Source organism: Pavona decussata, unplaced genomic scaffold, assembly GCF_977016875.1.
Source record: "Pavona decussata unplaced genomic scaffold, jaPavDecu1.1 SCAFFOLD_602, whole genome shotgun sequence".
Lineage (NCBI taxonomy): Eukaryota > Metazoa > Cnidaria > Anthozoa > Scleractinia > Agariciidae > Pavona > Pavona decussata.
The window spans coordinates 3,718,343-3,732,500 of record NW_028145860.1 but is presented as its reverse complement, the minus strand read 5'-3'; the positions used below and the strand labels follow the sequence as shown (position 1 = coordinate 3,732,500).

The 14,158-nt window shown below is 38.3% G+C and overlaps 1 protein-coding gene across 1 annotated transcript in view; it reads left to right on the top strand.

The window, feature by feature from the left end:
• LOC146449457 (alkaline ceramidase 3-like) overlaps positions 1–12,577 on the top strand; it is a 25,821-nt gene extending 13,244 nt beyond the window's left edge. Inside the window, exons 4-12 of the mRNA XM_085101432.1 lie at positions 472–524; positions 2,276–2,357; positions 3,885–3,920; positions 4,042–4,097; positions 5,107–5,151; positions 5,887–5,943; positions 6,710–6,814; positions 7,903–7,948; positions 9,071–12,577. Coding sequence (XP_084957558.1) covers positions 472–524; positions 2,276–2,357; positions 3,885–3,920; positions 4,042–4,097; positions 5,107–5,151; positions 5,887–5,943; positions 6,710–6,814; positions 7,903–7,948; positions 9,071–9,202 — 612 coding nt within the window. The 3' untranslated portion in view covers positions 9,203–12,577. The remainder of the gene's footprint in view (positions 1–471; positions 525–2,275; positions 2,358–3,884; positions 3,921–4,041; positions 4,098–5,106; positions 5,152–5,886; positions 5,944–6,709; positions 6,815–7,902; positions 7,949–9,070) is intronic.
• The last annotated feature ends 1,581 nt before the right edge of the window (positions 12,578–14,158 follow it).

Below are 14,158 nucleotides of genomic sequence, written 5' to 3'. Positions count from 1 at the left end.
CGCCATTTTTAAATGGAATACAAATCGAAGACGCGAGTTTTTTGGCGAAGAAACGGTGTAAATCGAGCGAAAATATCCAGCGAAGAACACAACGAAGGAAAAACGTGACTAGACATCCTATAATAATCTTTAGTGACCACGAAAATACTTAGGAGGGGTCCCCACGGATACCTAAATGGGTAAGGGTAAGTAGCGGACAAATTCGTCTGTTTGCCAACGAAAGGGTTAACCAAAAAAATTTTCTAACCACAACATATATACCAATCATAACGACCAGTCATTAGTTAGAAAAAGGATAAGAAAAATAATTTTAAGAGTCTTTCAATTAGTGCATCAAAGTTCCAAATTTCTAAAAAGAAAAAGCTTAACATTAATTTTGGTTCTCTTTGGCCTGTGTAACTTGCTTTCAAATTTATGTTTTTGTAAATGTTAATATCATTTTTCTTCTCGTGAATCTCTTTTTCTTTGTAGCTCCTTGATGAACTTCCCATGATTTATGGTACTTGTGTTATGATATTTTGCATGTAAGTTTTCTTGACTTTTCTTTTATTCAGTTGAATAATATAGGGTATGGGACAAGAGGGGTATAAAATTCCCACACTCTTAAGCTGGCGACACACCTGGCGTTTTTATATGCCGATCACGGCGATGTGGCACTTCAACCTTGTTCCTGGGCTCCATCAAGGGGCGTTTTGAGAAGTCATGTGATAAACTCATCCAACCTGATTGGTTGACCTTACTGGCGATTCGCAGCGATGAGCGTAGAAAATCGCGGGAACAGGCGAGGGAACAGCGATTTTATATGCCGATTGCGGAAATTGCTGAAAATCGCCAGGTGTGTCGCCAGCTTTACAAGTTCCCTTTACCCCTGATATATTTTAGTTGATACCTAATCTTTGGTAGCTTCCAAGTCTTTGTGCTTTTACCTTTGCAAAATATCTTGCAAATTGTTCATTTTTTCTTTTCTTTCCTCTTCTCACCCTCTTTTTCTCAAGCCTGGTTGGGAGAGGGGGTAGGAGGGTTACTCCCCTATATAAGCTGTATAGGTACATGCGGTGTCAAAGGGTACTGTTTTTGAGCCATTTTGGCCTGTAAGTCTGAAAATGGGTATGGCTTTTAAAAAGCAGGTCTGAAAATGGGTAAGAATTTTAGAGGCCAGGTGTGAAAAAATTACCAGAATATTACATATTTTGGTCTGAAATAGGGTCAGGGTTTGGAAAACCAAACTGCACAACCTCACCAAAAACTCTGAGGAGTACCCCTCATTTTCCGTTTTGAAGCCTTCTTCCTCCTCCTCCTCCTCCTTCTCCTCCCCAGAACTTCCAAAAGATGTGAGGAGGGAGAGGGAGGGGGTATGGATTTTTTCCAGACCTGCACCTAATATTCTGGGTTCCCTAACCCCCGTCCCCACCCAAAATAAGCAAGATGTGAATGAATATTTTGTTTTTCCTTCTTTTTTCTTTTGAACTTTTATTTGAATCACAGAAAGTGTGGTTACCGTAGTAGTAATTACAGGGCTGTTCTGAAAACCACTGCTTGTGACAGGTGCACCCTGTTTAAAGACCGTTCTTGTTATTATTATTCATATTATTATAAAGAAAATAAACTATAACATTCACTCCTCTTATCTGTCACAAAAAGCAATCCTCATAAAAGCTCCCATTTTGTACTGCCATTAAAAACAGTTTTATGTCAAAGTTTGAGATAAACCATATAAATGTTTAGTTCCAGAAAATATCCATACTTCCCCCATGGAAGGTTTTTTTGTTTTGCACCCCTCCCCCTCCCCCCCCCCCCCAGGAAATTCCAGTTTAGTTTCATACTTTGCTTCTAAAATTTTGACTTCTAAGCCCGGCCAGCCCCTAGGAATTTCCAATGACCTTCCATGGGGTGGGGATGGTTTTTTTTCTGGAACTGCACAATTAATGGGGGTGTGGAGTGATAGCCTTCTACACAGAAATTTTTCTGGCTTTTCCCCAAAAGAGTGTCTGCTAGGAGGCTAGGGGTGTGGGGAAGGGACTATGAGGGCATATCTGTCTACCTCCCTCCTCCCCTAGGAAGAGGTGAAAGGATCCCATACTTTTGTGTGAGGTCAGTGATAAAATAACTTGAAACTCTCCCTGGAAAGTAAAAGTTGTTTTAGTGTAATTACAGTTATATATTTTTGGGTCAGAGAAGACTGATAAATGTGGTTTTATTAATAATTTCCCATATGTTTTACTCTTGCATGCATACGTGTACTTTTCTCAATTTTAATTTTTTTTGTTCCACCCAGCTGTCAATGTTCGTATCGCCCGGGGCAACAAAATATTGCACTCTCATTAGTCCTTCTTGTCTGTTGTGCTATGATAACTTTGGTAAGCAGTTCTTCTTTGAGTGCTTTTTCAGGTGTTTTGTAACATTATTATTACATTATCATAGCCATTCTTACCCATTTCAAGGTAGTGGTATTTTCCATTGTAGTTAATATGTTGCACTCCACTCCTAAACATTAACTGAAGAGTTAATCTATTAGTTAATTGAGTTAGTGAATGCAGGTTAACTGAGTTTTTGATTGATTGATTGATTGATTGATTGATTGATTGATTGATTGATTGACTGACTGACTGATTGGCAGTTGGACTCACTGACTAACCAGCTGGCTGGATGACTGACTGGCTAACAGATGATTGACAGACTGACTGACTGACTGTCTGACTTAATATTGGCTGCCTAAATGATTGTCTGACTTTCTGGATGACTTTCTGACCAATAGCCTGATTGGCTTATGAAGGAGCTGGCAAAAGGGACTCTCTGACAGTTTAATTACAGTCGAACCAGGTCAAGCGTACCCCCCTAGATTCTATTAATGAATCTATTATTTGAAAATTGAACCCGTTAGTCGTTTCAAGTATTCAAATCAAAATTAGATTTCTGATTGGATTATACGAACCAGGGTACAAATAATGCATGAAACCAGTAAACCAGAAAGCCCGTGGGAAAAACTCCTCTCAATATATTCAGAGCGGCAATTCTTGATTTATATAATAGTGGATTTTCCAAAAAGCAGATTTCTCGTGATTTACAGCAGTCGACACGTACTGTCAGAAAGAAAATTCGCCATTTTAAACCAGGCACGGTGGGTCCTGTCGCGTAAATTTAAACTCACTAATGATCACTAAATGAACATTTTACGTTTGTACACTTGCGTTTTTTCCGTTAGTTATCCAAAAACAAAAATGAAAAAGGACTGGAAGCCGGCGTTTTATTATAATAAATGGTTCTCTTTTTGAGGTATATGCAAATTTATAATTTAGCGAAAAGTATGCGAACTCACAATGCATGGAAGATGTTCATTTCAGTTGACCTTCGACAATGGCAGCACATGTGTTGCGCTATTCGTCGACGTATAATGGACAGTCTGGTGAAATAATAATATATACCAAACTTTTTCATGCTACAAGGTAGGTAATGCTATACATGAAAGATAAATTGGAATTTTTCAGCCCGACTCATTTGCAAGCGCTTGACTCTGTGCTCTTGCCATGACCAAATTTGCATAACGAATTATATGAATGTGTCAACAACATGCAGGAACAGTTTGAGCGGACGAGCTTTTTCAAATGTACTGTAGTTTGAATTTTACAGGCTATTGCTTTTACTGTTAGCGCGGATCTATGTTCTGCGAATTTTAATTTGATCATTGATCCGTGTTAACAATGAATAAATGAATGCATTCTTTGAAACGACTAATGGGTTCAATTTTCAAATAATCGATCCATTAATAGGGTCTAGGGGGGTACACTTGACCTGGTTCGACTGTAATCCATTGACCAATAGACAAAGATTGAAAGATGGATGGACTGATTGATTAATTGTTTGATTAATTTACTTTTCATCTGCAGGTCTACTTGACTATTGTGAATCCACTCATATTCCAGGTATGCTATCAATGTTAAACAAGCTTGAACCTGAAAATACACAGTTGGTAATTTAATCTCCTTCCTGTGAGTGATGTTATTGATATGTCCCTGATGACTGTCTGATGTTCACTCCTTGCAGTGGGCATATGCTATCCTTGTGATCACTTTGATTGTTCAAGCATTCAAGGCTTTAAGGTAAGCAGGAGCAGCAGGAGATCTAAAACATTTACTATATGTTAGTGCTGTCATGCTGTCATGCCTGTCAATAGACCCTTCTCCAAAATGGCGGCAACAGATTTGAATAAGGTAAAATTGAACTGAATGAAAAAATAATACCAGCACTAGAAAGAACACCTTTACTTTAGTAACCTTGCAAAGTTTCAGCATGTTAGGTGTTATATCAGCTTAGGAAATGTAAGATGAAATTTAACACAATTTACAGACGTTTGTATGACTGGGGGTATACATCATACCCACAGTCATACAAATGTCTGTAAAATTTTCATTTTTCAACTTACATTTTCTCAGCTGATATTACACCTGATATGCTGAAACCTTGCAAGGTTACTAAAGTAAAAGTGCTCTTTCTAGTGCTGGTATAGGTTTTTAATTTTAACTTATTTGAATTTTCGGCCGCCATCTTGGAGAAGGGTCAATTGGCCACTGAAAAGAGATTCAAGAGCTGACGTTTATTTTGAGCATTAGACCTTTGGGATTGACTCTGACGAAAAGCTGATGCTTGAAACGTCAGCACTCAAATCTCTTTATGGCGGCCAAATTACCTTTTAAATGCTGTTGGTAAAACCAAACATTAACGTATTTGTTGCTCAACTGATTTGGTACCTGATGGGGATGAAAATGAATTGAGCTATATAAACAAAACTTCATTCTGGAAGCAATAATTTCTGATGATCATCCAGGGCCTTTTTCATATAGGAGTCCCTGCTGTCACTTACAGTGCAACAAACTCAACCAGGCCCACCGAAAGAACTGACACTTTGAAATTTAAAGTAATGTTCTTGTTTTTGATTGTTTAAAAACTACCAAAGCCAGACTCCTTTGTTGTGAATGTGACCTTTGATTGGCTGACCAACGTTGGGTGGCCCCGGTTGAGTTTGTTGCACTGAAAACCAGTGATAATGCTCTCAGCTTAACAATTTATTAATGAGATTTAACTGGTTCAATTCTTTTATTTCCATTACAGAAAACATAGAGGTTCAAAGAAATTGCTCATCATATCGCTTTTAAGGTAAAAATGGTGACTGTCTGACATTGCAGAGGGGGAAGGGATCATTTGAAACCATTTTGTAACTACTGTGGTTAAAATTTGTTTTTGGATTAAAATTTCACAAACAATTTTGATTTTAATTTCCTTTGTTCCAGGTAATGTTATCTAGGACAAAGAAAACCGGTTTGGGAATTTTTAAATCAAAACAAATTTAAGCCACAAAATGACCAAATTAAATAGAAGAAAGATCCGTGCAGTTATTTACACAACTTAATTAGTTGCGAAAAGAAAGCCTGAAAAAATTTCAGGCTTTAACAGGATTCGAACCCATGACCTCTGCGATTCCGGCGCAGTCACCAGTGCTCTACCAACTGAACTATCAAGCCAACTGGGAGCTGGTCATATTGTGAGTTCGTAATATACCAGTGAAGGATGAATAAATAAACGTAAATATATGAAACATTTATTTTGAACTGTGGATGAAATATCAAATAGAAGAAAGATCCTCACAGTTAGTACGCAACTTAAGCAGTTGCAAAAAGAAAGCCTGAAAAAAAATTCAGGCTTGAACGGCATTCAAACCCATGACCTCTACAATGCCAGTGCAGTGCTCTACCAACTGAGCAACACTCTACTAAAGTTCAAAACCTTTTTTTGGTATGTCAACATTTGATGCCATTTTCTATCCATAGAGCAACACTTTTATGATATTTATTTTCTTTATTTGGATCCTGAAAAAAGCCTTTTGTTTTATAGCTATGGGATTGGATTTATCCTTTGGAACATTGATAATAACTTCTGTTCATCTGTGAGGTAGGAGGTGCCAAATCAAAATTTCACCCAGATTTCAATATTTTATTGTGTTTTGCATTGGGAGTACGGGATCACAGTGCCCTTGGGAAGTAAAAATAAGAAATAGGCGTTCTTCAGAGAGACATTATTCACAGTTTCACAGAGAAGTGAATAGTTGACGAAAACGACCTTGACTAAAGCAAATAGGCATAAGCAATCTGTATTAAGTTGCATAACTATATGCCATTAGCTCTCTCTCTTGTAAAATCTCTCTTTCAAGCAGGATCAATACACACCGGCTATTTTACATGGGCCATCCTTGTTTTGTAACAATATCACACAACAGTAAACATTTCATGGTTTAACATAAAAGAAAAATTACTGTTTAGCACTAATAAAGCAGTTTTAAGCATTCCAGAATTACACATTTTATTTTAAGTAACTGCCAGTGTGGCCCAGACCTTCTCTGCCTTCCTCATTATTTTAAACGTTTTCAAATCGGCTTTCTCCCCTCAAAGGCCATAATTTTCAGAAATCGTGTTATTATTCTTTTTGATAACAGATATTTATTTATTTTTCCATGAGTGTGCATTGGATATGTAAAGCACCATGAGCGTAGCTATGGCGCTATATAAATAAAGTTATTATAATGATAGATAGCCAACGAGGTGCTACACTCGTTGGCTATCTTTCATCTCATATCCAACGCGTGCTCGTGGAATAATTATTGTTAATTATTTATTCACTGAATATGGCATGTCAAGACTTTATTCTTGTTTCATCATAGGGAAATACGGAACCTTTCTCCCCCAGTCCTCAGACCATTTTTACAGTTACACGCTATATGGCATACATTAGCAGCGATAGGATCCTATTATCACATTCTCTTCAGGTAAAGTTTTTAGCGTTTCCTCACCTGGTTTTAGGACAGTTTTGAAATCACCGATTGGCGTTCCATGAGTTTGAACATGAGTGTGTATGAAAGTGCCAGGCCCGTAGCAAGGCTAAAACAACTGAGGGGGCTTAGCAAAATGGTGAAACAAAACTAGCCCCCCCCCTCCCCCCCCCCCACCGTCACTCAAAAACAGACTGATTTGGGAGTTTAAGATGCAACGAGAACATAAAAAAAACCCGGTAGATTTAGTAAGTAAAACAATAACTTTGCACCTGGATCACATTCTTAGGTACATGTTTTTGCCTTTTCTTTAACGTGGACTACTACGTGAAGTTTCCTAATTTCACGTTTGAACGAGGACGTAGAAAAACGATGACAAATTTTCTTTCTCTTTTTAATTTTGGAATCGGGCGGTAAGAATCCGACTGCAGGAGAATTTTTTTCTCTGGTCTTGAGGACATATTTGTGTGGCTTTTTGTGTGACAACGCGGAAACACTAAATTGTTATAAACTAAGGACATTTGTATTGTTTAAAAGGAGCGGATGTCTTAAAAAACAAGTAGTTTATTTCGATAGCTTTCACGGCTTCAGATTGGTTGATTTCGGTTCATTTTGATTCTTATTTCCGATTCACAAGATAGGAGTGCCTGTTAGCGAAGGAAACTGACAGGTAGTAAACAGACTATTAAAGGTTGTGAAAAGGAACTTGCAGCGTCAGAATTCAACATTAATTTGTTTTAATTATATATTTTTGGGCACATTGCTTTTTAACTTGCAAAAATTCTGGGGGGGCTCAAGCCCCCCCTGCCCCTCCCCCTGCTACGGGCCTGGAAAGTGCAAAATTACTATGTTATATGTAGTCTGCGAACAAGCATTTCCGTGGGATTTTGAGCATTTTTCGCTGTTTGAACTCGCGGAAATTAGAACGAGCCAGAGCCGGCGAAAAAAACGGAGAATGTCCGCCTGGTCAAAAAGCGAAAAAGGCACAAAACCTTAACGCAAACGCTTGTGTTATATGTTGACTTGATCGGTAATGATTGTAATTGTCGATTTAGTGATATTGTTTTTATTGTGTCATTTTGCAGCATAGATCTGAGGTTGCGATGTCTTGGAAGAGGCCCAACTCTAAAGGTTTGTCAGTTAGATGTCTTAGTCAATACAGTGACAGCTTGCAAAACAACGTATTCTTTATGATTAATTTTGTCAACCAATAAAATGTTACAAAATTAAAAATAAGAGCAATATTCACCAATCCTAAAACATAACGTCACATTTCTTTTGCAACTACCTTCCATTGACATTCCAATCCTAGCAGTATGCAGGATGTTTGTCCCATAAACCTAGTTTAATGGTCTTAGATCCCACGAGTCTCCTGTAGCTCAGTGGTAGAGCATCCAAACTAGTAATTGGAACGTCATAGGTTGGACTTCTGTATTTGGGGAACTTTTTCCTGGTATGCCTGTGTCACTGGCTGAAACAATGCGTCAAATCAATAAAATGTTGGATTATGAACCTCACACCCTTTAATCTTTATCTTTAATTAGCATAATTGCCATTAGCAAAGCTAATTCGGCAATGGAGCGGCCAGCGGACGCAAAATAGGTTAAATTATACATGTAGAACATATAAAGAACTGATAAATTCCGAGTAAGAGTCAGACTTGACGATGTCAGGTGGTAACATATTCCATGTTGGGATTGTTCTTACATAAAATGAGTGTTTGTAAGCGTCGACTGAAGAGAACGGTAGACTTATCTTAAAGTCATGACTCGCCCGTGTACCCTAATCATAGAATTAGACGGTTTTGCCTAGAGCTTTGTTACTTTGAAGCGTACGATGTTCGCTCTGTCTCTCACACAAAAGAGGTAAAATAGGGGACATGGAGACCCCTTCAGCAGGCTGCCGCCTTTGTGGAGCAGTGACCACTGTATACGAGGAAGTGTTAATAAGAGATGAAGACCTTAAGAGCCCTTGGAGACAAATTAAAATGGCCTTTATTGAGAGGTTGCAGATTGAAGTAGACTCCTTCACAATCGTACTAACCGTGCACGAATGTGACGTCACCCGTTGAGCTGATCAGGAAGACGGTCCCAAACCTCCGCCATAAAGTTCGGTTTAATCTTGTATCCAGATCTCAGTCGGTTCGGGGATGGCCATGGGAGATCTGGGTACGTGCAGTTGTCTTGAAGTGGGTTTAGACCTGGGAACGAGGCTGCATTTTTAATAATCTTATTTTGCAATGTTGTTTTTCAGTTTTACAAGGAATGGCTTCCTTTTGTCTACCCCGCCAAAGATGCGACATCAGGTGGTATTTTACCAACGGTTACGCACAACGGAGCCATTTTCCTTCTGCTGTTTGGCCTCATCATAAAATTGTTGAAATAACATGCCCTTAGATATTTCACTACGTTAAAAGGTAATGTTGTAATTTGAAATGCACACCAATCCACGGATGGCTTCCTAGAAAAGTATGTCTCATTATAATTTATTATATTAGCGGAAGCCAGCGGGCCGAGTGGTGAATTGCCGCTGGCTGGAGTTGTTTCCCGGTAGTTCCGATTCCAATTGGTCTGCTCCTTGCCAGTTGAGATTTTCAAACATGAATGAATTATTGAATTTTTTGTCTGTGAGTTTAACAGTGCCTCCGTATACGGAGAACGTATACGCAGTAGCATACTGCGCATACGCGCATCCCGGGATGATCGGGTTGTTAGCTTTGATTTTGAAAAAAAAAATCCATACATTGTTGTGTATTTTAAAACTTATGGTTACTTAATTATCTCTGAAAAATGCGTGGTTACCCCCAATTTCCCTTTTGGATTTCTATAGCGCTTGTTGAGATCTTCTTTTCTTAAATAGTCATAAACCGCGCAAAATACCTTAGTATTTAATGCTCAGCCCCACAAGCAGCTTGTGCTTTGAACACTGACCGAGGATAAATAAAGATCATCATCATCATCATCATCATTATTAGAAGTAGTAGTATCCAAGAAATTCATCGATCCAGGGAAGAACTAATTAAAGAAGTTTTATTTCAAAACTTTTGTACATCGGATTGGCTCACTGAACCCTGATCACTAAGTAACCTCGCCTCTGGAAACAAGACAACGATGCCTTGTTTCCAGAGGCGAGGTTACTTAGTGATCAGGGCCCAGTTGCTCAAAGCCCGATTAAGCTAATCCTGGATTAACGAGAATTTTGATTCGAGTTTAATTACTAATCAATTAAGATTTTTCAAAACGGTTTTTGTCCCTTTGTTTTGACTTTGACTTTCCTTTACCATTAGCCTTGAAACATTTTAAAAGAGCGAGCTAAAAACCCCTGTTGACATATAATCGTGGATTAACGTTAAACGGCTTTCGAACAACCGTCCCCAGGGTTAGAGGTCTAACCGAAAGCTTCATGACATCAGCAAGCAAATCCAGTGTACAAAAGTTTTTTTTTAAAAACTTCTTTAATTATTATCATTATTGCTCACATTTAGGATATCCTTAGTCTCAGTTGAAAGTATAGAATCACGTTTAGTCAGTGTAAGTTTAACCTTATTAAAATCGGAAAGCCGCGCGTATTGATATTATACAATCACGGTGAAAAAATCGCAATCTTCGTCGAATCACAATACTGAATGTTATTACTTAATAACTCATATGAATGTATAATTGTATTAGATGGGGCGCATTCTTTTGGAACAATTCTGGCTGTTCTTATTGCGGTTAATTAATAACGGCATACACAGAATATCAGTTCCCAGTTCCACCTATTCCGATTTAACCGAAAACCTTCCCAAAACAACGCAATAATTTCTCTTAGACGGTTTTCAATTGAGTGTCGTATTTAATTGCGTTTTTACTTTGGTTTTGCATTACTACGCTCTGTGATTGGTTGAAAAAACGCGCGCCACTTTCTCAACCAATAAGATGTAAAGCCAAAACCAATCGTGCCTCAATCGCACGCGTTTTCCCGCGCTTGGCGCCGGGTACATGTATTTACTTTGAATTCTGATTGGTTCATTACGCTGTTTGCACCTGTTGTGATTGGCCATAGTAATTACTTCGGCTTTGGTTTTACGACACTCGATATAATACCCAATTGAATACCGCTCTAGAATGTGCCGTATGATTTAGTTCATAAAATAATTAATAGATTAATTACAATTTTTGTAGGTATTGATAATTGAATTTTACACCACAAATAAGCATACCGAGGATATGGGTGCAAATTAATGCGGTTAGGGAAGTACAGAATAACAAATAACTAGGTAATTTGTTTAATGGAGCAATTTGTAAATAACCTTAAATTTTGTAGTTTTTCACAACAATTTCAGGGTTTTCTTACGTCTTCGTAATCGATGTGCTTGCAGGGGAAATGATATTTAGCTTTAATAATAGCTGCTGGTAATAGTTTTATATCTAGTTCTAATGAACGTTAAGCTAATTGTTAAAATTATACTCTCGTTTGGGTCACAAGTAATCCAAAGTTTCCCATGTGGGTAACGCAATAAGCAAAGAAAATTATATATTTCTCCTATGTGGGCTGAAAGTATGCAATTAACAAATTCTCTAGGTATCAATAAGTTAAAATTTCGTAAAAACCTTTAAAGCAAAATAGCTAACGCAGACCACTGCTACAAGGCTGTCGCCATTTAAAAGTGTCATGGAACGTTGTAACAACTCCGTTAACGCGTGTGTTGAAGGGAAAAATCAGTAACGGTGATGCTATACGCACTTATGTCCCCATCAAACTGGGATTTAAGCGACACTGAAAACTTTGCGTTGGTGAGGTTTGTCCCACGAAAACACGGTTCGCCAATTGACACGACTTTTTCCGCCTTCGTTTAGTTTGTTGTGTGAAGACGTCGATAATACATTTCTTTTAGTGAACGTTACGGTTTTGTTTTGAAACAAGTTAAACCAGTCGAGTCCAGTTAAACCAGAGCCATCACATTTTGACCAATTAGAATTTGGAGCAATACATGCAACCTGATTGGTTAGAGCCCGTGACACGTGATGCACGAGCCTTCAGCCAATCAGACAGCTGGTAAACAAATCCAAAACAAGCACACAATAGCTTTCGCAACCAAAAAAAACCCGTTATACAACAAACTTTCACATTGTTTCACTTACAATTATACTAACTTGTTGTTTTTTTCAAGAAGTATGCTAACTTTTCTCATTCAGTGTAAGAAAGGACAAAGTGTACTTGTTTGTCCTTTAAAAATTTTGCCAGTTACTCACGATTTGTGTGTCGTTATACGTGGTGTGTACGTGTACTTAGATAATAACAAAAACATGTTACTAAAACAAATTATTTATTCTTTGATAACGTTAAAATATTTAGCGTTAAAATAAAGTATTTTTAAAGTTTTGAGAATATAAAAATAAATTAAGGCTCAGACTTGATGTAATACATCGACCTTCGCGTTGATACAAGTTGACTTGTGGACATTGTAGACATAATTAGGGATGTTCGCACTGTTTTCCAGTACGTCGAAAAACTTTTCCTACGATTGTTGCACACGTCAAGTTGTATCACAGTTTCACGAACTATAGTTTGTTGTGTGGAGATGACTTTGTGTTTGCGAATATTTTGCTATGTGAGTAGTCACTTATTTGAAAGAAGTATATATTTGTTCGTAGCGTAACGTATTTATTAGCCCTTTTACTGCTTTTATTCTCTGTTTGTGACAACGTATTTATTTTTACTTATCATCTGGTTTGTACCAAAACAAGGTGCAATAAATTAATGAATGTCTTTGTGCAAGTGATTTGTAATTTTTTTATTCTGTGACGGAAATACTTCCATGGTTACTGCTTGTGGCATCTGGCTCTGTTGAATTGGACCTTGTCATGTTAGCCCATGGTCACCCATATTGGCCAATACTGGTCTAAAGTGATTCATATTGATCAATATTGGTCCAAGGTGACCAATATTAGCCCAAAATGGTCCATGGCCACCCATTCCGGCAGAAGCATTCCCAACGCCATCTTCTCGTTTACACATGTTTAAATCCCTGTTTTCCCGCGTTTTCCTTCTTTCGCAAAGTGTACCTCAGCGGATACTGTCTCTACAATCTGTGACCCACCCTGCTCCTTCGGCGACGACTACTTTCCCTTCATAGTATTCCCAGTTTGCACACCTCATGGCTCGGGGAAAATGTTTTCTCTTATAACTTGTCTATACCTTGGCAATGAGCGTCCATTGTGACAGTGAAGCCTTACTCATAATTCGGCACACTGAGCGCTATTTGTAAAATTAAAACGGGGCACGAAAAAGCAGCCTCTTGCTGTGGTTTAGCTCTTACCTGATGGGTCGCTACCAACGTGTAACATTGCTTGGTGAAACCTCTGATCTTCTGCCTGTCAGTTTCGGAGTACCTCAGGGTTTCATTTTAGGTCCGATGTTTTTTCTTATCTATGTAAATTCAATCAATAATCTTCATTTATACACGATAAGTATTAAAGCGACGCTTCGCTTGTGGGGTCGTGTCTAAATAATTAAATAAGATAACTAATGAATTAGAAAATAAATAGGATATACACCAGCTAAAATCATATAGCTACTTACTACATACAAGTCTAAAACGATAAAAGCTTAAAATTCTAAAGTACAAGGTGGTACTCTAGTATCGAGTAATTATTAACACTAATTATACTTAAAATCTTCCTCCCTTCTGGTTAATGTTTGAGGGGAGATACAATCGAAATCTAGGTGTAGCAGAGTCTTTGACCGTCTTGCCATAATCGCGTATTTCTTAACATTGTCTATATCTTCATTGAGTTGAGGAACCAACATGTTCCAAACTATTGCTCCTCTACGAGCTACAGAGTTCCTCATGTAGTTGGTGTTAAAACGAGGGACATCAATTAAAAACGAGGGACATCAAATAACTTGCCCGATTCGGTCCTGACGAGCCATGTTGCCATGTTTGCCGATGACACAAAGATATATAAACAAATTAAGTCTCAGGAAGATGCTGCGTACCTACAAGCTGACTTGCCTGCTGGCTAGTTGACAGACATCACACTTACAGCTGGCTGGGATTTTCATTTCGTAAAAGTCTTGCTCGCTGGCAGTGAAGAGCGGGTATTCTTTTCCCAGGAACGTTAAATAGTAACCAAGATTGACATAGGGACACTCAGCTAGTGTTTAGTGCAACATTCGATTAATTTTCTCTAAAAGGGTCGTTGGGTACTCCTGTCAACTAGTGGGAGGCAAACCAGTTGGCTACTTACAAAGCGTGACCTTGGATTTGAAAACGAGGTTACCGCGAAACAAATCCAAGTGGTCAGAGCGGGACTTGAACCCGGGACCTCCGGATTACGAGTCCGGCTTCCTAACTCC